General features: G+C 35.6%; 1 protein-coding gene across 14 annotated transcripts in view; it reads right to left on the reverse strand.

Moving 5' to 3' along the window:
- Positions 1 to 27,693, reverse strand: part of LOC145297622 (FMRFamide receptor-like) — a 1,184,367-nt gene that overhangs the window by 409,288 nt on the left and 747,386 nt on the right. For 6 of the 14 annotated variants that reach the window (XR_013870287.1, XR_013870285.1, XR_013870286.1 and 3 more), the window contains one exon: positions 4,134 to 4,197. The exons of the other annotated variants lie outside the window; for them this stretch is intronic. Coding sequence is in view for 1 of the 6 variants with exons in the window: in XM_080143706.1 (XP_079999832.1) it covers positions 4,134 to 4,197 (64 nt within the window). In the remaining 5 variants the exon portion in view is untranslated. The remainder of the gene's footprint in view (positions 1 to 4,133; positions 4,198 to 27,693) is intronic. 14 annotated transcript variants of the gene reach the window in all.

Below are 27,693 nucleotides of genomic sequence, written 5' to 3' on the forward strand. Positions count from 1 at the left end.
AATAGCTAGACATGAAGATCTTCAAAAACTTGATAAAATCTTTAAAAGGCGGGTTAGAGTTATTTCTGATACACACGATCCACATGTAGATGAGCTTATGTTCTACTAATATAATGCTATTCAAGCTTTGAGCAGCAAAACAGTAAGACTCAATCCTGAAACTCTAGACAACATCAAAGAAAACATCGATTTGCCAACTAAAAAAAGCATGCCAACGGAGATTGCTGACTACAATGTCATTACAAATCTGAAATACAGAGAAAAGATAAAAAAAACTCAACCAACAAGTACAAAATGCAAACGACTTAATGTATGTTTTCTTTTAAAATAAAGTATTTCATTAATAAAACGCTTATTTCCATAGTGTCATAGTTTCTATATTCTGCATAATTCCGTAGGACTGAGGATGGAAACTTTCTAGGACACAGAGATAGGGAAAGGAGCTTATCCAGCTGTTGCGATACAACGAAACAGTACTGTATATGCATAACTGTATATATATATATATATATATATATATATATATATATATATATATATATATATATATATATATATACAGTAGCCAATTCCACACCAGTTTATTTACCACCATCACGTTATAAGTAAGTGAATTTGTCGCGTTGTGTGGAAAAAACATCTCTCCCAAACTCTTCCCTGAATATTTGGTCAACGAAGTTGATTTTTCATTTTAAGGGGTTTTGTCATGTAAAGCATTTTGGTTCTAATTTTCGAAAGCAAAAATTGATGTTAAGTGGTGAAAATTGAATAGTGTAAGCTTAGTTAGTAAGAACTACGTTGGATCCCCAAAAAACTTATTGGTTGAGTAATCGTAAACAATATTGCATTTTAAAATAATTACTACATTACAGATTTAGTAATAATGTCGACTTATGGACTACTTTTGTATAAATAAGAATATTGTGTTATTAAGTGAACCAATAACCAGGTGTGGTCAGAGAAATGAAGACAGGGAGAAACGCATGAATAAATCTAGTATGCGTCCTCAAATAACAATGGCGAACCACTTAGTAAGCTAAATTACACCTTTAGACTGCGAGCTATCCAACGTGCTGTGGCATGGACGCTTCAACGGAGGATCGTTCAATGGAGCGGAATCTACGACTTTTCGTTTCCATTAAGAACGGTTTAGGTCCTTGCTGCCAAAGTTAATTGAAGTTCGCTCGTAAAGAAACAGGATGGACTAAATTGGTCAAGATTTCTAGCGTAATCTGGTGAGCAGACAGAAGCCCAAATTGATCCCATTGTTTGGTTTATTCAGTCCTGAAGAATTTGTTTCTTGTAAATCGATCCGCATTCGTTGTTTACTCTCTTACAAATGCATATCGGCATGATGAAATATATTTTGTATACATTTATAGTCCTTATATAATTAATGCTCAATACTTTGGTAGAGCTTAACTGCGCTTTTATATCAATATGTTCATAGTATGTAGGTGGCCATTTGTTGTGCGCGCACATTTTATTATTAATAAATTTCTATGAAGGTGGTGCGTAATATAGTTGACTAATCAATCGTGATCGCTGTTTCTTCTTACATACAGGTGTTTACATTACCCAGTAGCCAGGGCTAGTTTAGTTTGATATCCGTTCCTGTTATTCTGTTTGTTCTGAGAGATATTTTTAAGCGTAACTAAAACAAAAAAATGACTTCGCTTAAAGTGTATCAATATAATACATAGTCTATTTAATTTGATATCCATGCCTAGATAACGTAATATGATTTTACATAAGTATGCTAATTCGATTACCTCAATAAAACAATGTTATTCTAGTGCAAATATATTTTACAATATCGTGCTATCAAATATAATGACAGGCTGATTGATGTAGCTTCTATTAAAGCAGATCATTTTTCATCGTGATTATTTTTCATTGCCTTTTATATAATAAAATGATTTGTTAAGCCACCCTAGAGGAGACAACTCTGAATACCAACAGGCATCAAAGGCTCAGACGTTAATATTGCCTTCAGATTCACCAATGTAATATAACTCTTATTTTGGGTGCTGATGATTCGTTGTTTTATTTGGACCACTCAGTGTAGTACTGATATGTCGGTTGCTGTAATCCCAACGTTCTAACCGATGTAAACTCCAACTTTTTTCAGGTACAACATTTCGAATTGTAAGAGCTGTAATTCTAATTTGCCGTTTTGTTTATGTCGAACTGAGGACGTTAAATAAGTTCAGATTGACAAAATATAGTCGTTTTCAACCTAATCTTAATATAAACTTGCCAAGCCAACTATTTCACTCTGTTATCCAAAAACTAGATTGTCTTTGTACCTTTAAAAGGAATAATATAATATATTTAACCCTCATTTGAGTAAACGAAGCATATTTCTCATTTTGGATCAGTCATTTATACTAATATATGTTACATATCGGTTGATCCTTTGTTTTACGACACGTCAGCATCTTTTAGGGGATTATGCATCCAATCAAGCAAATTTGGAAAAAAGAATTGTCTGCTTTAATGTTTTATATCTTCAGATATGTATCGTAGTGTTTAATTTAGTAGTGTTTGAAGTAATACTTTGTATTTTGTATTTAGTTTAGGAGAAACTTATTGAGTTTTCAAATAAGATTGATAGAAATATGTAATACACTATTTCGTGATTTTAGAGCAGGAACCCGACATAATTAGCCGATTTAATTAGCCAATCAGAACTGTGCGAACTAGAAAATAGAATCGTGTAAACCAGAAGAACCATTAAATAAGCTCAAATTCATATCAATACTCTATATTATTAAACTAAGTGCACATCTAAAAAAATCTAACATAGACCTTATAATTAATAAACCCTAGCTTTTTTCATACTTATTAACAGATATAGTCCCACCTTTTTAATTTTACCTGTAATTAATTATAAAAAAATTCACGTAGCTGTATCATTTGTCTGGCCGTAACATAGTAATGATGAAGCCAATGACCACCAATAATCATAACAATAATAAAGAAAATCAGAATGTTATTTAAAATAAACAAATTAGTATGTGGCGGTTCTATGATTAGGAAATACATTTTTTTTATATTTAATTGTAAATAATTATATAAAAATAAAATAATTAATTATGGAAATGCCGATAAAATTGTGCGGTTTTATTCTACATGAGATCTATTGTATTTAATATTTTGTCTTCTGTATGAAAACCTGTCTCTTATATACAGTGGTATATAGCTTACGTATTATCTGTTTGTCAGTATTCTCATCACAATTGTATTTGTCAACTAATTGTGTATCTATACATGCAGTTTTACCTGAGTTATTACTTCCCGAATCACACTTTATCCCCCCAATACCTACTAAACAGGAACATCGTCTTCAGTCATTAACTGTGTCCGATAACTTCATATTTGTTAATCAATTGATGTTTGCCCACTAAGTGCTTTCGCAATACATTCACTAGCCTAGTATTTTAATCGATGTATCCATACTAATCGAATACGTGGAGCCACTAAATTCAATACACACGCACACACACACAGAGACACACATATATATATACATATGTATATATATATATATATACATATGTATATGCATATATATATATCATATCATCATAATAAAAGATTTACACCATTGAGCACTAGTAGACCTCTCTGATTAATGCTATATTTCTTGGGGGTTAGTTTAATTGTATTTATGAAATAATATGTTATATAATACAGTATAAGAATAACTCATTTCAATACGACCACTTACACAAGGACAACGATAGAGAGTATACGGGTAAGCTAATAAAGTAGAAAACATTAAAGCATTTGAATATATTACATCAGTTCATGCATTTTTCTTTATTCATGGTAGAAATATTCACAAGTCTTTATCTATAACATTCTTTATTTTGCTAATCAACTCTGGTGTTCTGACTTCTTTACTCCTCGCACCCCTTCTATTATCGCTCAAAGGCCTCGAAAAGTCATTTAATTTCTTAGGCTACCTAATAACTGATGTCCTATGACTCATGCAAAATTTTTCAAAAGGCAGTGTGAAGTTCCATGAGTTAGTTTTTTTTTTCTTTTTTTCTTTCAAGATTAAAATAAATATTACTGCATATTATTATTCTAAAATATCGCATTTATATTACATTTTTGAAGCTCACCAGCTGCACCTGTCAGGGTTTCGTAGTGTGTATTCCAATTCCGACTGTAGCTTTTTATTTGAACCTGACATCATAAAAAATGGTCAGTAATCTCCTAGATGTATAGAAAAATCATACTAAATTTTCTACGAGTTCAATTGAATATGTTTGCTTAAAAGTTCTGGTGACTCATTTAGGACACCTAGAACATATTCATTGCTTTGCCCCACGTACGTTCGAAATAGTACTTTCATATGCATATATATATATATATATTTATTTATATGAATATATATAGACATATACTTATATGGATATATATATATATATATGAATATATATATATATGAATATATATATATGAATATATATATATATGAATATATATATATATATATATATGAATATATATATATGAATATATATATATATATATATTTACATATATACGGATATATTTTTTATTTTAGAAATTTCAACTTCATACTTTTTATTTCGGATATTTCAGCTTCATAATATATACAAATCGATAGAACATTATATCGATACTAATATATACGAAATCTGACAGAATAAAAAAAATGTTTTATAGGACTACTCCTGCCGGGCGTTCGTGCTAGCTTAGATTATTACTTTTGAAGTTTTAACAAAAAAAGGTCAATATTCAGAACTTCTCCATTAACACTGAACATCTACAGAATGCCAACACCAATATATGCATATGAATGAGTATGCTTTGGAATTTCCGCAGGTCCCACTAATTTGTATTAATACTGTATCAAATAGAGGCTCATTGCGTCTAACGTGGTGGACTCTATACTTGGAGAAGCCTAATGTTTTCGCAAGCTTCTCGGTTTAATCTGTCATCCTGATCTGAAATAGAATACGTACATTGCCAACGTCATCTCACTGCTGATGCCATTCTCTATCTATATAAAAGCCAAGTTTTATCGTTATTTCCATTGGAAGTGCTCGTCTTACTTCCAATTTATGGTCCGCACCTCGCCAAAATACCCGCCTAGCTAATAGATTCGATGCTAGCTTGTAGATTCCAAGAATAAAGTTTCTTGCTAAGAACTGAACGCTTGTAGAGCTCTCTTCTGTTTGCCTATTTCCCAACTAACTACAACTCGATTGCTTTTAAGTCCAAAATAAAAAAAAATATTGATAAACCGCCTACGTTAACTTATCGAATCCCCCAAATTTCCCTTGTTACTGATTACTACGATCTTATCCCATTGATTACTGTAAATTCAATAACTTTATCCTCCAGTATTCTTTGGTCTTTATAAGTGATGAATCTTATGTAAAAAAACATAAGTGGCACAGAACCGCGTATAATTCAGGAGATATTTAATATTAAGAAAAAAATAAACCTAAGAAACATTCACATATCGCGTTGAAAGTTATACGTTTCGCTGCGAGACGAGGTGTGGGAAATTGATGACTGCTTCTAACATCGGACACGTATACATTGCACGCAATATCATGAAACATGGGCCGAGAGCAAAACATCTGGCCGTTGCATACAAATGCTGTTCATCAGTTCGTTCGCTAGATACACAAAATGAAAATTCGCATATAGCTAAAACATCTCATTTGTGACCATGGAAATTGATTATAGAAACCTGGAATCGGCTATGCGCGGTAAATGCTTTATTATAACGACCTATCTAACAAATGGTATAAAGTTTCAAAATAAGAGAATTATGTATATATATATATATATATATGTATATATATATATGTATATATATATATATATATATATATATATATATATATACACGTGAAGGTGGTATCGGCAGGCTGTGAACCGGCAGCTCTCTCCTTCCTCCTCTTGCGCTTCTGCTGGTCGTGGGTCATGAGTTGATCCTCTGGCCTGTCAGCTCCCAGGCTGATGGCACAGCGCCAGGCAGAACGTTCCGCAGCGCTACTCTCCCAATACTGGGGGTTGATGTTAAAGTCTTTGAGGTTCTCAGACAGTATTTATATCGTTTTTTTGGCCTCTTGCAGTCCGCTTTCCCTGGCTGAGTTTCCCATAGAAGAGTTGTTTGGGGATTCGGCCGTCAGGCATGCGATGGACATTTTGCGGAGTATGGTGGGGATGGTATGGATCCCCGCGCGCTTCAAGACTTCTGTGTCAGGAATTCTGTCTTGCCAGCAGATGTTGAGAAGACTCCGGAGGCATATGAGGTGGAAGCCTTTCAGCTGTTTTCCATGTCTTTTATATGGCGTCCAAGTTTCACAGCCGTAGAGTAGGGTTGTCAGGACGACTGCTCGGTATACTTTCAGTTTGGTTGCGAGTGTAATGCCTTTCCTCTTCCACACTTTATCTCTAAGTCTTTCAAATGCACTGCTCGCTATGGAGGGCATATGGTTAACCTCAACGTCAATGTTGGCGGTGCGGGAGAGGGTGCTGCCAAGGTAGTTGAATTCCTCCACAGCATGAATCTTCTGCCCTTTGACAGTGATGCCGGGTTCGTGGTAGGCATCTCTTGGGGCGAGTTGGTACATAACTTCTATCTTCTTTGTACTGATTGTGAGACCAAAGTTGTGACACTGGTGGAGAATCCATCCATTTGATGTTGCATCTCTACCTCATTTGGCGCGTTAAAGTTGCAGTTATCGGCAAAGAGAAGGTATCTGATGATGGGTTCCCTCACTCTCGTGACTGCCTGCATACGCCTGATGTTAAACAATTTCCCGTCACATCTGGACTTGATGTCAGTGCCAGAGTGACTGTCTTTGAAAGCATCCTGGAGCATAGCAGAGAAAACCATGCTGAAGAGCGTCGGGGTTAACACACAGCCCTGCTTGACTCCGTTGGTCACAGGAAAGGGCTCTGAGGGGTCGCCGTCATCCAGGAAACGGGCGGTCATGCCCTCGTGGAACTGCCTGACAATGGCGATGAACCTGTCTGGACAACCAAGTTTTTCCATGATCCGAGTGCGTAAGTCTTCTCCTGCCAGTACACATCATCAAGACCTCTGCTGTGCCTCCTCATGTTCACACACGGTAACTGGTTGCCATGCGACTCCAGGCTGAATAAGAACAGGATCTCGGAACAGTAGGGAGTCCCAGGGGGACTGTGCTACGGCCCACCGACGTGTGGACATGCCCTGACACTTTACCAATCGCTATCCAAACCATGGGTCAAACGACCTCACTGCCTTGTGAGAACCATGGAAATGGATAAGGCTAGGGGAGCAACCCCGATGGAAACGACGGAGTGGAGACCCGTAGGCGGTAGGACAGCATACTTGCCTCCCTCCTGCAGCTCCTGCACCCCTGTTCGTCCCCAGCATTCTCGACTATGTCTTGCCGTTGGAATTGGGCGGACCATTACGAGAGAGTGAGGCCGATGCACCGCAAGCCCCCCCTCACTATAATCCAAATCCAGCGCAAGTCAGGGTGTCAAACATTGCGTCAATACCAAGCCCTGTGGCGATGGGCGAGCGGCAAAGCAGCTGGTTTTGAAATCACTGGGAGCTGTAGCTGCAAAACTGCACACAGGCGGCCCAGAAATTGGTCGTACTCCACTCGACCGAAGCAGCGAGGGGGTGCAGGCAACTGGCTGGCCGACCGAGCAGTAATTTTTAGGATCACTCTGGTCGCCTCCATGGCATGAGGACGGGGCGATAAAAGGAGCCCTAAACATAGCTACTTCACGATCACCTCTGGCCAGCATATCGCGACTGGCGGGGTTTCCCTCACAGCGGTCGAGACATTAGAAAGAAAGGGTTGGTGCTTATCTTAGCATCATTGAATGTTCGTACTTTGCTCGACAATACCAGAGCTGACCCACCCGAGAGAATAACTGCTCTTGTGACAAGGGAGCTTGCCCGCTATAAGGTAGGCATCGCATCCCTCAGCGAGACTCGCCTCTCAGACAAGGGTCAACTGACAGAGTCAGGTGGCGGCTACACCTTTTTCGAGGGTGGATGCAGCAGCGAGGAGCGCAGAGGGGCTGGCGTGGGCTTCGCCATCAAGACTGAGCACGGGAGGAGGCTGGTCAGCATCCCGGACGGCATCAATGACCGGCTGATGAAGATACAACTCCCGCTCGAAAGGGAAGGACCGCCACACTGATCAACGCCTACGCACAACCCATGACTAACCTCAAAGATACAAAGGACCAGTTCTATAAAGATCTGCAAAGCCTCATCTCCGCTGCTCCGCAGAGATAGAAGCTCATTGTCCTCCGCGATTTCAATGCTCACGTTGGCACTGAACATTCCACTTGGGATCGGGTCCTTGGTCACCATGGAGTGGGCAAATACAATAGCAACGGCCTACGGGTGCTCAGCATCTACGCTGCATACGACCTCTCCATCATCAACACTATGTTCCGCCTATGCACCCGTAGAAAGACGCTCCCAGCACTGCCATTTGATCGACTACCTCATCATAAAGGCAAGGGACAGGAGAGATGTAATGTTGGCCAAGGTTGTGTGTGGTGCGGACTGTTGGACAGACCACCGCCTGATTATATCCAAAATGTGCCTCTACATCCAACCAAGAGGTGGTCTCAGGGCCAAAAAGTCACAACGCGCCTTGACGTGGAAGAACTGAAATAGTCAAGATGTCATCCATGAGCTACCGGAAGCAATCAACGACAAGCTATCTGTCCCCCTTACCATCTCGGACAGTACTAAAGATCAGTGGGCTCACCTCAGAGACTCCACCTACACCATCGCTCTCAAAATCATTGGACCCAAGAAAAAAAAGCACCAGGACTGGTATAATGAAAATGACCCTGAGATATAACCCCTCCTGAAGGAGAAACGCCATCTTCTCCGTGAACATCTGAGTGACCCCAAGTGCTTCGCAAAGAAAGCTGCCTTAATCAAGAGACTCCGCTCCATGCAGGATGCCTGGCTCAGCGCCAAAGCAGATGAGATCCAGGAGCATGCCGATAGTCATGATATGAGGAAGTTTTACGATGCGCTTTGGGCTGTTTACGCTCCCCAGTCCTCTAGCTCCTCCCCCTTGCTTAGCTCCAATGGAACAACTCTCTTGGTTGACAAAAAGCAGATCCTTGAGAGATGGGCATAGCACTTTAACAGCGTGCGAAACCAGCCATCTTCCATCAACGATGAAGCCATCGACCGACTACGCCATGAGCATATCAACGAGGAGCTCTATATCCCTTTGTCAGGCTCCCTTACCACAAGAGCAGGGTGGGTTATATATATATATATATATATATATATATATATATATATATATATATATATATATATATATATGTACTCACCCATAGGCAAAAAAATATATGCCAAGAGTGAAAAAAGTTTTTTAAAAATCGATTTTTCAAAATTTTTCCATGAATTTTTGTTTAATTTTAACTGAAGATTTCTATTTTGCAGATTATTATTATTATAGAATATAATAATAAACAATGGAAACATTACTCCTTAATATGGTAAGGCCGCATCTTGGTGAGGGTATAAAACCGAATTGCAGGATTTACCAGTCAAAAATGACTTAAAAGCAGGTTTTGATTTTTTAAGAAAAGAAAAAGTGAAAACCTCTTTTTCTGTAGTGAAGCGAATTGGTCAAAGTTTCGAAGTCGAATGCTTTATAAAACTGAAATCTGGATCTGGTCGCCCTAGAGCATTCACTTAGAAAGACGACCACAGGCTTAAATAAACTGTTTAGAAGGATTGAAAAAAACCTGTTGCCATAGAAAAGAATTTCAAACCGGGGTTGTAAATTCTCTTGCTAGATATACACTTTCTAGACGCATAAAAGAAATAGATATCTTCTATCTATACCCCTATGAATTCGGTTTTGTTTTAAGTATATCGATATTCATATTAAACACCCTGTTTTCTATTTATTTTTGACTGGTACAAATTATCTTAAGTGCAGCATCTTCAGAATAGATACTACACTTTGATCCCGGCCCGAAGGCCAAGAACAACAGAAAAAGGTAAGTCTCTTTCTATTTGTTTAATGTATTTATTTGTTTCCCCATCAAAGCAAATTATGCACAAGGCCGTTTTTAATGTGTGGTTAAAAACCAGCTCCCTAAAAGTAGGCAAAAAGGGGGCACTCTGTCCCAGCATAAAGGGTTCCCCCACCATTGACTGGTACAAATTATCTTAAGTGCAGCATCTGCAGAACAGATAGAACACTTTGATCCCGGCCAGAAGGCCAAGAACAATAAAAAATCAAGTTATTATTTGCCCCCCCACCGAGCAAATAAGGCACAAGGCCGATTTTTAATGTGAGGGGTGAAGGGAAAATGGAAACCAGCTCCCTGGAGAGTAGGGAAGCTCGATAGTGACAATTGTTATGAAGGGTTGCCCCTACATTGACCAAGGTTTTATATGTGAGGTTAATACTTCTTTGCACCCCCACCGAGCAAATTATGCACAAGGCCGATTTTCAATGTGAGGAGTGAAGGGGAAGTGGGGACCAACTCCCCGGGGAGTAGGAGAGCTGGATAGTGACAATTGGTATGAAGGCTTTCCCCTACATTGACCAAGGTCTTATATGTGGAGTTGCCCCCACATATGGGCTTTGCTTGCAGTATCTGGTTAGGCAGATACTACGCTTTGATCCCAGCCCGAAGGCAAAGAACAACAGAAAAAAGGCAAGATATTTATTTGCACCCCCACCAAGCGAATTAGGCACAAGGCCGATTTTGAATGTGAGGAGTGAAGCGGAAATGGGGACCAACTCCCCGGGGATTAGGGGAGTTGGATAATGACAATTGGTGTGAAGGGTTGCCCCTACATTGACAAAGGTCTTATATGTGGGTAACCCCCACATATGGTCTTTACTTGAAGTATCTGCCGGAGCAGATATATAAAGGTGATCCCGGCCCGAAGGCAAAGAACAACAGAAAAAAGACAAGGAATATATTTGCTCCCCCACCAAGCAAATTAGGCATAAGGCCAATTTTTAATGTGAGGACTGAAGAGGAAATGGGGACCAACTCCCCGGGAGCTGAATAGTAACAATTGGTGTGAAGGGTTGCCCATACATAGACCAAGGTCCTATATGTGGGGTTGATATTTGTTTGATCCCCCACCGAGCAAATAAGGCACAAGGCCGATTTTTAATGTGAGGAGTGAAGGACAAATGGGGACCAACTCCCCAGGGAGTGGAGGAGCCGGATAGTGACAATTGGTATGAAGTGTTGCTCCTACATTGACAAAGCACTTATATGTTGGGTGTCCACCACATACGGTCTTTGCTTGCAATATCTGCCGGAACAGACACCACAACTTGATCCCGGCCCGAAGGACAAGAACAACACAAAAAAGGCAATCCTCTTTTCTATTTATTTGAAATGAAAATCCATTTTTTCTGATATATTGATTATGGTATGCATTCACTAGCAAAAGATCAAGCCAATTTGCATATTCTTTTAAACATTCATTTTAAATTTTTCCCTAATAGTGTCTTCGGTTTCTTAATGGGATAATCATCTTTAGTTAACTATTACGTGTAATTATATTCATGCAGATATTCTACATGATTTATACTCGCATAACATTTGCGAAAAATGTTTATAGTAAACACAAAATTGTTTCTATTTATGTATACGTATATATTTTTGTTAAACAAATCTATCTATCTATATATATATATATATATATATATATATATATATATATATATATACCTATCTATCTATCTATCTATCTCTCTCTCTCTATATATATATATATATATGAGTAAACGTGTCTATATATATGTATATGTGTCTGCCTGTATGTCTGTCTATGTACATTTACATACGCAATAATTCTGTAAATTTTTAGACTAGAGGCTCGATATTTGATATACAGGGTACTGAGATTGGGAAAATCGATGTGATCAGTTTTTGCCCAGAAATTTTGCTGTTAAGGGGGCAATTTCAACGATTTCACTTTTGAGAAGTCTAACAAACTCCTTCGACAATTTATGGTCTAAATACTTTAAATTTTTGATATAGGTTCCTTTAACATGGATTTAACTTAATAACTTGATTACAATCCTAAACAATAATGTTAAGGGTTCATAATAGGGTCAAAGTTTAAAAAATACCGTTTTTTTTTTGCTCAGCATACACATCGCACCCGGGCCACGCCGGGCACTCATGATAGTATATATATAAATCTATGAGAGTTTACGTGTCTGTCAGTCTGTCTGTGTACATTTCCCTACGCAATAACTCTTTCAATGTGTAGTCTACAGACTCGAAATTTGATATACAGAGTCCTGAGGTTTGGGGAAATCTAAGTGATCGGTTTTCAGCCAGAAATATGGCGGTTATAAGAGTCAAAGTTTAAAGATTTGACCTTTGAGAAGTTTACCACACTCTTCCAACAATTTGGTTTCTAAATACTTGAAATTTTAGATAAAGTTAACTTGGATATGGATCTAACTTAATTACTTGATTTTAGCTTAAGAATATAAATTTTAAGGGATCATAACAGGGATCAAAGTTACAAAAATTGACCTTTTTTATCAGCATACACCTCTAAAAACCCGGGCAACGCCGGGCAGCGATGCTAGTATATTTTTAAGAGTCTACGAATCTATGTATCTGAGCGTCTCTCTTTGTGTGCGCCTGTGAGTGTGTATGTGTGTACATTTCCCTACGCAATAACTTTGTCAATTTTTAGTCTAAAACTCGAAATTTGATATACAGGGTACTGAGATTTGGGAAAATCTTTGTGATTGGTTTTCGGACAGAATTTTTCTGTTAAGGGGTAAAAGTTTAAATATTTGTCTTTTGAGAACTCTACCAAAATCCTCCGACAATTTTTGGTGTAAACACCTGAAATTATAGATACACGTTCCTTGTGCATGTATCTAACTTAATAACTTTATTTGAGACCAAAGCAATACATGTTAAAAAGTCATTATAGGGGTCAAAGTTACAAAAATGACCTTTGCAGACTCTACCAAATTAATCAGAGAATTTCTGGTATAAACATTTGAAATTTTACATGAAGGATAATCAGAGATAGGGCAAGCGTTTTCATCGATTTCGGTCGAAAATCTTCAGTTACCAATATAAAAATGTATTATGTATCTATGTCTGCATGTGTGCCTGAAACTTTCGAAAAAGGCGGCAGATTTTACGACAATCCGCATTATATGAAATTTCGACCTGTCATACGACAAATATCGAAAGATTGGTTAAATCATTAATATCTTCACCTTCAACTAAGAACTTTTCTTGAGGAGGGTCGCTTTTTTCGTCGATATTTTTTAAAGGTACCCTCTCATCTCGATTGTCTAGCCTTAATTTAAAGTTGAGTCACTTCTGGTTTGGCGGTGATCATAACCGCAAAATCCTCAGGTGTTTTCCCCATTCTTTTCCTTCGCGGTACAGGTTAGAGCCTGCCTTCCTACTACCACTTTTTTATCCCAACATACACATCCAAACACCCGGGAAACGCCGGGCTGAAATGCTAATGTATATATATATATATACTCACATCAAAATAATATACGAAAGTATAAATGTATGCGTGAACTTTTAGTATTTACTTCAAAAGTGCTCAATACGTGTGTAGAGTTAGTAAGTTACACAATCTATATGGTGATTAAGCTACACTGATTTTTCCGCGTTTCATCCACTCTAGGACTCTTCAGGCTTATATATATATATATATATATATATATATATATATATATATATATATATATATATATATATATCACACTGTGTTGCGGGTTGTTTAATCTGTCTAAACATTAGAGGAGGTCTGCTACTTTCCATCGAAAACCTGAAAGAAATAAATCATCACTAAAGAATAGAACGCCTCCCTTAGAATATCCTAAGTAGATTCTAGGTACGCATTCACTTTTTGAAGAAGACTTCCAATTAATTATATACATCGTTATTTATGTTACAATCTTGCTGTTTACCAGGATTTCTTGTCGAGCATAAGTATAAAGCTAACAGATGTTGTTCTAATCTGGCACCTTACAACTCAAGATAAGACACATATCCGGTTTTAGCTAACGCCACTTAGACCCGCCAGTCTTACAATGTGTCTATCGTGTAATATCGTTTCTAAAACCCCTGGGGAGGTGGTTATGCCAAACAAGTAACTCTCCTCCGTCTAACGATAGTGTCATAAAAAATATCACCCTTATCGACATCATCCGCCGAGTATGCGCAGATCTTCCGTCGGCGTCTGTGGAAAAGGCATACTCCAAGTCCCTGGCATTTATTAGGGCAGGGATTAAGACTGCATACTGTTACATTGAATAAATATCATACCTGACACCGGCCAGGATATTTCTGCCTGCTGCAAGAGTTTCTCTTTTTAGGAAGCTGGCCTCGCCCACATTAAAAACAACTTTGTGTACCATTTGCTTCGGTGGGGAAGCAAGTAAATACCTATTGCATAATCATGTGAACTAAATTGCCCTTTTTATAAAAGGTTTAAAATAAGTTGTAGTGTAGCGTTTTGAAAGCGACCAATATATCGTTTGAGACTTTACACACACACACACACACACAGCCATATGCGTGTGTGTGTATGTGGGTGTCTGTGGTTATGGGGGGCATGCGCGTGTTTGTGTGTGTAAATATTTAAGCGTACACACACAAAAATATATATATATATATATATATACAGAGAGAGAGATAAATAGATACATACATATATACATGCACGAACACTGTATGAGTCTGGTTTATGAGTCTGGTTATATGAGTCTGCTTATGTACGTTGAAAACATCTAAAACTTTAGTACGGTCATATTTTTATACACATTTTATATTTCATATATAATTGCTTTTTCATACGACTTATATATATATATATATATATATATATATATATATATATATATATATATATATTTGCATTTTTATACGACTTATATGGATTGTTAAAAATTATACGTTATATATGTTTGATATGACGTAATTAACAGGGATATGTGGTTGATGTTTTACAGTTTTTTACAACATTATTCTTAAGCATAAATACACAGAAAATGTTATATGAACAAAAATGTAATTGACTTTCCTGTTTTCATAAATCAAATTCAGACATCTTTGGAAAACATTGTAATTTTTCTGGAACGACGTAATAAAAAATCAAGACACATAAATTAAAGAAAACAAGTGAAGCATGCATTTTCCCTCGTAAGTTCACAGTGAACAAGGTATAAACATGACTAAGACCAGCATTTTCCCTTTCTCTCTTTTAAGCGACAAATGTCTTCTGAGGACGTCAACTCCCGGTGAAAGGAACAAACGGGGCAGTTTTAGGCCTTAACATATGTACGCTTGAGTTCTGTACCATGCAAAAGAAATAAATTGACGAAGTCCATCATTTGCCTCCCCCCATTTCGACCTAAAAGCCTCTAAATTAAATTTGAGTTAAGCACCATGCAAAACTGCTAAATACGCATACACAGACAATTTTAGACAAATATGGTAATATAATCTCAAAAATGGCATGTTTTTATAAGCCCTAAAAAATCCCCTGGGTACACCCAAGAGTTATCGTAAAGTTTAGATAAACAAAATTATGTAGAAATCAGTTAGTTGCAACTTTTAAGAAAGTCTTATAAAAATCCAAGGAATCATTTTTTAATAAGTACAAACGTGTCATTTTTAACCATTTTCACACGAAAAGCGCCTCTGGAGAGGCAGCCGGAGTTTTCCCAGAAAATATGTTTGTTACATTTTACTCATATCATATTTAATGTTTATGCAAAATTTCCAAAAATTCGAAGGTGTACTTATTGAGAAAAGTGCGGACAGACAAGCAGATAAACAGACGAACAGACTAGGGTGAATTTACAGGTCCAACCTCCTTTTGTGGAGGGACCAAAAAGAAGAATTATAAAAGCAACAAAGTTATTTATGTAATACGGACACATCTCGGTAAAATATGTACACAAACATCACTGCTTTTCACAGAGTAATGACTCACAAGAATTTTTTTTACATAGGTGTCACCACTTATCAAGGCCAATCGGCCACTCAAGGATAAGGGTTAAAGATTTTAGAGTAGTCAAAAGGACAATATAGTAATCAATAGTAAGTGTTAAAATAATTTAAATTTGTTCTAATTAAAAATAACTGCGTATTTAATTGTAACATTTTTGAATGTACACAAGTATTTTTTCTGTTTAATCTATAACCGTTTCATATTTAAATTAATAGTTCTATATAAGAATAATCTAAAATCATTAATGAATTTTGTTTCTCCTCAACCTTGAAATAAAACGTTTGTAACAAATTTTTCATGAAGCCAATTATTATAATTTCATAATTTTATCTATTTATAAATGTTGTTATTTTCAGTAATATAAGCTTAAAAATCTTCATTTACATAAAACAAAAAATCCTATTTAAGAATGCTAATTTACTAAAGTGTTTCAAACATATTTTCTCTTAGTTCGTCGTCTTTAAATTAATTCAGTAGAAAGCTACAGATTTTGGCTCTTTCGGATATTTTGCGAAACCAGTTTAGAATATCTCGACTAAAACGCGTTCTGTAATCGGCAAACATCTCGATATTTTATATTTTTATTCTTTTAAATTCAGTAGCATGTAAATATTTTTTACTATTGATCTACAATACTTGCCATCACATAATCATTTTTCTATTGTCTAAAGTTATACATACGCAATATAGATATGTACGTTAAACTTAACCTCCGAATTTTCTGAAGTGTCCACAATTTAAACATCACCTGTTCGAAGTGCCATGTAAATTTATCAATTGGTTAGTTTGAAATGTGACACCACATAATGCAATTTTGTTAGACAGGCTGCGCATAAAAATAGCTGCGCCGGAAATTTGCTGATTTACAACTGATCCATGGCACATATGAAGACCATCAATCATCTGTCTTGAAGAAACTTGACACTTTTTATTTAAATGCAGAAAAAGATTACAATTTAATTATCCAGAATCAACGCCGAGCAAATGTGGAGAGAGGAAAACAGTTTTATATCTCTTGGTGGTAGCTTGCCGTCATTCGCACACAGACGACTGATACATATTTGATCCCAAGCATCAACTGGAAATGAAATCGGTAAAAAATCTAATAGTGTTTATCACTTTAAAAAAACTACAACTGACAAAACACAGTTTGTTATATAATGATATTTATTCTTTTCTTAGAATATATGATTAGTAATATATTGAACATTGTTAATGTACCGAGCCAATGCTGTGAAATTTACGTTGTTAATTGTAATTGTTGGAAGAAATATTCGAGCAAAGGAAGGTTGGAACTTTGTAGCTTTTTTACTATATATATATATATATATATATATATATATTGTAAAAAATAATGTTCATAAACTAAAATATTTTGTAAATATTCGAAATATTCGAGCAAAGGAAGGTTGGAACTTTGTAGCTTTTTTAATATATATATATATATATATATTTATATAAATTGTAAAAGATAATGTTCACAAACTAAAATATTTTGTAAATTTAAAGAATGCATAAAATATGAATACTATTTTTTATATGACAATCAGAATTCTTCATCGTGAAAGATATTCAGTAAAAGGTTCAACATTTATAAAGCACTAACAGTAGCATTAAAAGCGTTTGAGTGTTTGATTCCTCGATGTTCTATGATCTCTTATTATTATATATGAAAAAATGAAACGGTAAAGAAGGTGTGGTAAATTTAGTAGGTAAATTATAGCCGGTTATAAAGTGGCGACCGTCAACGTTCGTATGAAAAATTAGAATATGTGTGTCAGCGATCAAAATAAATGAATAAATCAGTTTGTCAAATTTGTGTATAGAATAAATAATTTAGCTTCCAAAATAGTAACAATGATACAAATACACAAGGCAAACACTGTTAAAATAGTTATTGGTAAAGAGAGAGTTAAACGAATTAGATGTGATACAAATGGTTCTAAAGCAGGTACTTTAGAAATGCCAGATAAGCGTAGGGGGTGGTTAAATTAAGTATCTGAGCTGAAAGAAAGATACTTATGCTTTCAGGAGCTGAACACGCCATCACACATCTAGATAATTATTGAAAGGCGAGTCGCGACTTTTAGAAAAAAATGTAATTCACCAAAACTGTTTGGAAGAGGATAAAACGGAATTTTTAGGATTCTGAAAATGAAATTGAAGAGCACGTACAGAAAAAAAATACATACTCACTCCCGAAAATCTGAGTTCTATCAATTAAAAAAAGTTCACCATTCCGCTTTAAGACTAAGTTAAATAAGAGAATTTGTCAGAAAAAGGGAGAGCATTAAGTTCACAGAGAATAAACTGTATATTTTATAAGCTTTAATATAATATGCCATAAATATTGGCAATCTTCCAGAAGTTTTTTTTTTTTGTTTATGGACAGCGTCTGCAAAGAATTTCTTACAGAGCATCTGTGTCTAGCAAATGGAATCCACATAACAACTAAAAAAAAACAATTATTTTACCAACTGTAGAAAATACATCGTTTTCGGTATTATTGCTAAAAGTATGCCAAAATTTATGCTTGACAATTGTTGTGCAAAATCGTCAATGAAGGAACTTAAAATAATCTCCTTCTGGAACATCGCGTTACCTTTTGGAACCGAATTTAAAAGGCTTAAATTAATTAATCGACCCAAGGTTATGCTATTTGCGTTGGCTATCAAAATGCATATAACTCAGTAAGCTACCGACTACTCGAAAAGCAATGATCTTATTTTTGGTTTCGGACTGATATTAGAAATCGTATGTTTATGTATTAAAACTGCACATGTGAGATTGTTTAAGCATATATATTCAACTAACTGGCGCAATGTTGGTATAAAGATAAGTTGCGTTATTTCTTTACTACTGTCTTTGTGCTGGTAATTAGATAATATTCCATATTTCATACGATACATAGATAAGAAAAGACTCCTTTAATGAAGGCGTTAATGCATGACGTAATATTAGTCACAGAAACCATATCACAAACTAGACAAATGATTATCTACTTAAAGGAGCTGTTCAAAAAGCCTTAGATGGTTATAAATATATCGACTTGTCGCAGTTTATTGAGAATTAAAGGAACCTGTAGTGACACAAGCTTCTTTGTCGATGGGAAAATCCCTACAATCAGCGAAAAAATGTGGAAACCAATTGCTGCAGCCCTTCTCTACATCTGACTTATCGACACCATTGGCAAGCAGTAAACAAAATTATAAAAGCATGGATTACGCTAAATTTATAAATGTTACCTCGTAAACAAAGAAAAATCTGGTGCATTTACCTTGAATTAATTTCATTGTCATCATGGTCACTGTAGATTTGTGAGAACTCAGTTTCAAATGTTGAGACAATAGAATGCTTGATCTTGGTTAGGGTTGATTGTTTCTTGACAATCGTTGCATTATACAATTAATCAACGAAATTAAAATTTACAACCTCGTTACTTTTTGGTTACATATTTAGGATACTGTCTGACCTTCCCGACTCAGAAGTAAAGAACTTCTTACCAGCAGTTAGAACTTTCAATAATAGAGAACAAAACTCACTAAACAAGATGCAGAATCGTTTCTTAGGATGCAAGACCTAATTAGTTATCTTTACTGTGAGGAACCAGACCTAGTTATATATCCAAAACATTTGTTGTTCAAAGGGCCCTCGGTAAAGCGGAAGAAAATGACTTCGGAGGAAATTCATTGTGTGACTGCCAATAATGCTCAAAATATCATCAGTTGAGTAATTTATTTCGTTAAACAAATAAATATTTCAAATCGTTATGAAAGCATAGGCAGAGGCGATAACTGTTTAGTGCCTCCACGAAATAGCGCGTTAAATTCAACTTAGAATATCAGCTAATATTTATCTCTGAAATAACCTCAGTGAATCAGCGTGTAGATATCATCATTTATTCCATTAACCGTAAGAAAAAATGTCGTACTAATTGAGTAAAAATTTGACTTCGCACACCAGCATAACGTAGAAATATATACTGATGTAAAAGAAGAACATGCCAAAAAATGGCTAGATAATATCATATTTTTTTTCGAATCGGAGACCGAAGTATTATTGCGAATTCAATATCCACATTTTTTAATTACCTTGGTCTTTCTTCGTCACATAAATCAAATAAAGGGCAAACCACTTTTTTGCATCAGAATGATGACAACTGAAAAAAAGTCTTATAGTATCGTAAGATACTCTTGAGATGTTCCAGGCTAGTAGTAATGATGTGTCGGTCCTGAAAATATTCCTGATCGTAGAGTCATAATGCTGCTGTATAAACAACAGTTGCCGTATACAAATATATCCACACACAAATACACATATCTACATAGACCCGAACACACACACACACACACACGTATATATGTGTGTGTGTGTGTGTGTGTGTGTGTGTAAAAACACACTCCCTCCTTCCTTCTTTTTTTACACACACATGTATATTTATATAGTAAGTATGCATATGCACATTTATTCGAGTATGTGACATTTACGCGGATAGATAAAACTACTGAAACTGAAGAGTCACGTATAAAAACAGCGATATGAGTGCATATATGTAAATTTAAAAGTATTTTGCAGAGGTTAAAAAAACTTCAGTCAGGAAATTATACTCGTTGCGGAATTAAAGCGGTGAGAAAAATATACTATAATATGACAGATAAAGTAACATACTAGGCCAGATTATGTATATATTGTTTAAATTGTGGAAACTGCTAGTCCTTTTCTCGCTAAAAAGGTTAATTAGGTTATTGTGGTTTTCCAGTATTAATAGGTAATGTATATAAAGAAACTGTTCGAAGGGCCTTCTGTTCTGTTCCGTTGCGGAAAAAAGAGACTTTCAATTATATTTCATCCTGAAATTTAACGTATTATGAGAGGGCATTGTACATATTAAAGTAATAACGAGAGTACAAAAATATACCCTATATAGGTAGACATATGTGTATAGCAATTATATTAAGGCAATCAAGTTATTTGAATAGGGTAAAAGGTAATAAAATATGTAGAATATTTTACATGCCTAAAGAATGAAAGCTTAGCGAAAGGATGTTAAAAGTAGAGTAATTTTGAAAAATAACATCCAAATAAGTGTGATTAATTACACAGATTGTAGAGCTTTAAAAGAGTTTAAATGTGGGGTTTCTCTATGGAGTTCTGTGATTTTAAAATAGTGTATAATGTTAAAAAGAATCCGTAATTTTAAATCATGACAATTTTAAAATACGAAATTGTATGGTATTTCTAATAGCTGGTGCATATCGCTAGTAAGCAGGTGGTTGGGCCTCTATGCATTTCCAACTTGCTATATTTCAATTTTTTATATGTTTTCACCGAGTTTCGAATAGGTAATACATTCATTCTGAGAGGACGTAATTATTTTATTGACTTTGATATACAGTGACGACATTATTAAAGGTTTTAATATAAACACTGCACGTCTCAAGAATAGTCTATTTTGTGCAGACAGGTGCGTATTTTGATGCAATATTTCAAATTGCACCAGTAAGAAATTTCTATGTCTATTTTTTATCATTAAATATTTGCACGTGGCTGAAAATGCGTAATTTTAGTAACGTGAAAGCGAAAAATCGATTAATTGCCTGCTTTAGTCGGAGACCGTAGGCGGTGTACTGGAATAAAGCTTAAAATACTTCACCAGATTAACTTAGTCCATAATACATCATAGCAAACATTGCACTGTAGAGAACATACTGCTATTTTTTTTAAGTAGATTATATATATAACGGGTTGAATTAAAGTTTATAAGTCAAAGTCAAGTATCATGATTCAATCTACTGTAAAGAGAAACATTCATTTCGAACGCAACCCTATTATCTAAAAGAACCTAGCGTAAATTTTAGTTCGTGCGGGGATAAGTTCTGTAATTTTAAATTTAAATGGAGGATATCAGGGTTCAATTGTTTTAGACGGAAACATTTCTTTCGAACAAGCCCCTGCCATTTCTAAAGTGTCTAATGTTGACATCATATGCCGGGTTACTCTGTTGATGATAGAACACACTTCTTAAATGCACTCATGATGTAAGGCTGTATATAGTGGAAACGCCACCAACATTTTATGTTTCTTTATTTACTCGGATTTGCGAATATTGACTATCGATATTTATCCAAGATATTCTGATACAAAACCTAACTATGGACTCTGCCGATGAAGTACTTTGGCGTTAATTTTCATAGAATCGATTCGAATCTGAGTCCATAGAACACGAACTAACACACAAACACCAAATTGAGGTCAAATAATAATAATAATAATAATAATAATAATAATATGTGTGTGTGAGTATCTGTGTATGTATGTTTGCGCATGTATTGTGAATCTTTACAAAAAGCTAAAAAAAATCTCTATGTTCTATTGACCAGATTTGTTGCTTGATAACTATAGATTTATTGAGAAAATGCTTCAAATTAAATGGCAGCAAGGATAAAAAAGGCAGCAGTCTGATTAAATCTGATGTTGCAACAGAATTCTTTTTTTATAACCACTCTCAATTTCTCTTATTATCATTATCTATTTTTTTTAAATCTATAATATGGAAATAGTCCCGGGAAAATATAAATAATGGGGACCACGTTCGACGTAATTTATAAGCACTTCTCCGTCACCGCTATAACTGGAAACAACTTGAGCCGCCCCTCCCTTTTTCTAACCTAGCAGGGCATTAAATTAAAACCTTAATTATTTGGAAGGTAGTTTTTGGAAGCGTCATTTCATAAATTACTAGCGGGGTAGGGCGCTTAGCTTTGCTCGGTCGTAAAATATGCTTAAATATAATTTGTGCAGCGTGTTTTAAAAAAGTACAAAAAAAAACATATGCGGGTGCAATCAGCTAGAATCGAAATCGAAAGCAAAACCATAGCATTCAATGCTAGTGAGGTCGAACTCTACCGACGTGACACACATATAAACTGATTAAAAGTTAAGAAAATAAAATAAAATAAGATGGTAGTAAACAATGCATAACGTTTTTTTTAATCAATTTTGACCTTTTATTTAACCTCTTAAAATCTATATCAACAGATTAAATACCGTTGCTATGCGACATTTAATCTCAGATGTACAGAGGTAGTAAAATATGGAATTAGACAGACCGACAGACATATAGCCTTTTATATATTAGATTATTTACCTATCCATTTCTATTCTAACGTATTTAGTAAACTATTTTTTATTCTTATTATTACATTATATGAATATTGCTAGGTCGGATATTTTTTCAATTTGATTAGGTAGCCCTTTCCCCTTTTTGTCACCTATTGTTATAAAATAGTGAATATATTTTTTGTAGTAAATAAGCGATGCATGTAGTTTTAAATAGCTCTGAAAACGGTACGTACTATCCTGCCATTTAGTTGTTATAGAAAGTGTAATCTACCACATTAATTCTTACGAGGGACGTGCAATAAGTAATGTCCTTGACAATGTGCAATTATTTATATCTCTACGGTTTATCCGGATAATTACAACTCTGAAATAATTGTGGTTTCTGTTTTACAGGTGTTTTACCTGAGTCAGCTGTGAAATGGAGCCTGTTGAATGTCGAACAGTGATCCGGTTTTTGTATTTGAAAGGACGCACACCACAAGAGACTTTTGATGAAACGAACGAAACTTATGGTGATAATGCCCAATCATATGACCTTGTAAAACGCTGGCATCGTAAATTCAAACATGGCTGGAAGTCTGTGGACACAGCTCCCAGACCTGGTCGCCTCCTTCTGCCATTGATGAGGCATATTTCCGTCAAGTTGAGACTGCCATTTTGGAAGATCGGAACATTACTATTCGCCAAATAGCCCAATATGGCAAGAGTAGTACCGGGTCTGTGGAAACTATCATTCATGTCACTTTGCATATGCATAAGGTGTCTGCCCGATGGATTCCCAGGTTGCTCCCACTATTCCAGAAGCGAGCACGCGTCGAGTGCTCGAGGATGAATTTTGAGATGTACCAAGAAGATGAGTCAAAGTTTTTCAAAAGACTGATTATACAGGTTAAAACCTGGATCCATCACTATTATCGGGAGACCAAATCCCAGTCATTGCAGTGGAAGCACTTGGACTCACCACCTCCAAAGGAGGCAAGAATGCAGCCTTCCGATGGCAAGGTCATGCTCACAGTCTTTTGGGACCAGGACGGAGTAGTGATGACAGGTTTCCTGGAAAAGGGTACAATAATTACAGGAGCCTATTATGCTTCAATTTTGAGGAAATTAAGAGAAGCTATCAAAATCAAGAGGCGGGGCAAGTTCAGCAAAATACCCGCCTCCTGCAGGACAACTCGCATGTCGCCAAATAAGAAGCACGGGTGTGTGGTTATGAAATTTACCCTATCCTCTCTACTCTTCTGGACTTGCACCCTCTGACTTTCACCTCTACGAGCCATGAAGTTGTTTTTAAAAGGAAAGTGTTTCTCAGATGATGCAGCCTTGATTTCTGAAGTCACGTTGTTGTTGGAGGGCCAACAAGGGGTGTTCTACAAAAACGGTGTCCAGAGCTGCATCAGACGAGGGGAGAAATGCATAACTCTGGTTGGTTCCTATGTAGAGAAAGACTAATACCTGTGCCAAGTTTCGTTGTTCAACATCAATGGGAAGTGGGTCAGGGGTATTACTTATTGCACGCCATTCGTATATATAATTTTAAAAAAATTACTTTTACAAAAATAGTGTTAATCTAGAATTTAAAAAAGATGGTGTGGCTTTTAAGTCTCAAGGGTGACGTATACGAAAATCGCGTAACAACAACGTTTGAAAGAATTGGAGAGTAAAACGCGCGTAGCTTGGCTGGCTCAATTAAATATGTAATAAGTCTATTAATATATTTTTTTTATTTTTTTCTCACTTTTTCCATTTCTGTCTCCTTCGAGCGTGTGCACAAAACTATAAGGACTTATTAATGTTTTTTTTTTCGAAGTTGTGTGATTTTAAATAAATTTGTTTGTTAATAACAACATCGGCGTCAGAGTTTATTTTTCTGCATACACCCGCACACATGTTTTCACGTCAAATGAGGTAGAAGATCTAATGGTTCATAATCTGATTTATAAATACCGATATATAAACACTTTATCTACGTCACAAAGTAGAATATTGAATATTAATGTATGCAAGAGAAAATGATAACTTATGGATACGAAATAGTATTGTTTAAATAAAATTTCGTTGTCGCTTTAGGTTAATTCAGATCAACATTTAGGATTTAACATTTTTTCCAGACGGGCTTGAATAATATTTGTACACTATGTGATAAATTTATTCGTGTTTATACATTTTTGTTTACGTTTTTCTGTATAGTATACATTATTAATAATAATTTTTTGCCAGCGATTTACGATGATTGTGCCTAGGCGCCCGAAGCATCGCATGTTATACACGGTTTATTTAAAATATACCTCCCTATATTTTAACTCAATAATTGGAAGAGCTACGGAGACCGGAGAGTAGTATTAAAACGAGACACATTTTGTGCCCCAAAATTAATTTTTGTACATAGGGACAATCAGTATTTTGCAGGAATTTGATGACGCATCTTTTTTTTTCACGCAGGGATATTACAAGTGTTGGGTTCGTGAAATTTGCAAAAGAGAGAGATTAAATAGTTAGTAACTTAATGCATAAGTTCAGTCATTAAAACAATTTTCTATTTTATCTGATCTATTAGAACTAAATAAAAAATACGAGGAATTATTTTAGAACATCTTACCACACACACACACACACACACACACACACATATATATATATATATATATATATATATATATATATATATATATATATATATATATGAAAAATCGTCAGTAGGGTTGTATCTTTCAGAAACTACTCTGCCCGTATTACCAATAACAAAAACAAAAAAGAAGAGATATATTTCCATACACTTTAACTATAAAAAGATATTAACATAGCTTTCCTTTTGTCAAAGAATACTGCCGTACCCGTGACATTATTACGCTTTGCCATTGAGTGGATTTCAATTCCGACTACTTTAATTGAACAGGAAACTAAAAGATTGTTAACATGCATTGTTCACAGCTACTATTACTTTTAACAGAATATCTAATGAGATGTACACTAATTTAAATTAATAAAACTATGAAAGTTTGCGTTCGTTCAATAACTAAAGTGATAAATCATACAAAAGCGTTATACGGTTCAATATATTAAAGTGGCTGAGCTTAGGACAAAAACGGAGCATCAAAATGAAAACGGATACTGAGAATGCAAGCAATGAACACCAAAAACAAAGCCAACCATGAACAAGAAAATGAAATAAAAGTATTTGAAGAGTTGAATAAACGAATATCTATTGAACTGAAATAAGATGTCGAAAACAGGAAAAAGCGAAGAATACAAAAAACATCTACAAATAGCGAACGATAACAATTCTTAAACACATTATGCTATTTGTGGACTCTAGTATCAACGTATGTGCCCTTAATATTGACGTATTGATTGCGCTGCTAGATTAAAAATATTTTTACATATTTTTGGAAACATGTACGTCATCCATGTATCTCCTCTTTCTTGGTGATTGCTATCACTACAAATAATAGTATTTTACTGAAGTTGTTTATTTATGTTTTCAAAGATTAAAACCGTCCATTAGTTTCTGCTACATTTGTATGCTATATTATCTTGTCTTATAATTTGACTTATTTCTTCTGTATTAACAATCATAATATATACAGCATAATCACGTTGACATACCGGTTCTTGCTAGATCACCGAAGATAAGTAATGTTGAGCCTAGCTAGTACCAGATGGGTGACCATTTCAGAATCCTAGGCGCTGCATTTGCTCTCCGCTTATTTCGGCATTGTTTCCAGTCGTCCTGCACCTCCGTTTGCCATTAGTATGCAACAATGTTAATCAAGGAGAAGTTACCGCTTTGATGAGATCACCATGCTTACTACGCACATGGCGCATGTAGCGCTGACTTGGCTAGAGAACATCTTTACTGCCTCGTCGAAAACGTGCGTGTCACCAAGGTCCGCACAGCTTCGGATCTCCCTAGCCTCATTCAGCTACCATTAATTTTCTATCCGAGGAAATTCTCACTGCACCATGTCACAAAGGAAGAAGAAACGCTCGCGGTGTGTGGAAGATGCTCGGTTTTAAAGAAGGGCATAGTGAGTTGCATTTTCTTATGTATGGACGAACTGATGTCCCCGGCACAATCATCGAACCAGTCCTTGTTTCGCCTTTCAGGGTAGCCAAAGTCAATGTCAGTTACTTTCGAGAGATAATTATGATAAATATTAATAATTTAATATACGACAGCACTAGAAAGAATAATAGAAGATAACGTATATATATATATATAAAATACGTTATTACACTTCTATAATATAAATCTCACGTGTCTGTTTAAATGTCTGTATGTGTGTTTATATGCCTGCCTAAAACTTTCGACAAAGGTGACAAATTCTCACGAAATTAGTATTGAATTGACGCTCGACCCTTCGGACGACAAATGTAGAACAATTGGTGTAAAACATTAATTCCCTCACTCTCAACAAGGCAGTTTTCTACAAGGAGGGCTAGATTTTTTCTCCGATATTTTCGAAAGTCATCCCCCTCATAGATTAACGAGCCTAAATTTAAACCTTCGCAACTCCTTGCTTGGCGAT

This window comes from Euprymna scolopes, chromosome 18, assembly GCF_053919585.1.
Source record: "Euprymna scolopes isolate OS-2025 chromosome 18, ASM5391958v1, whole genome shotgun sequence".
Taxonomy (NCBI): domain Eukaryota; kingdom Metazoa; phylum Mollusca; class Cephalopoda; order Sepiida; family Sepiolidae; genus Euprymna; species Euprymna scolopes.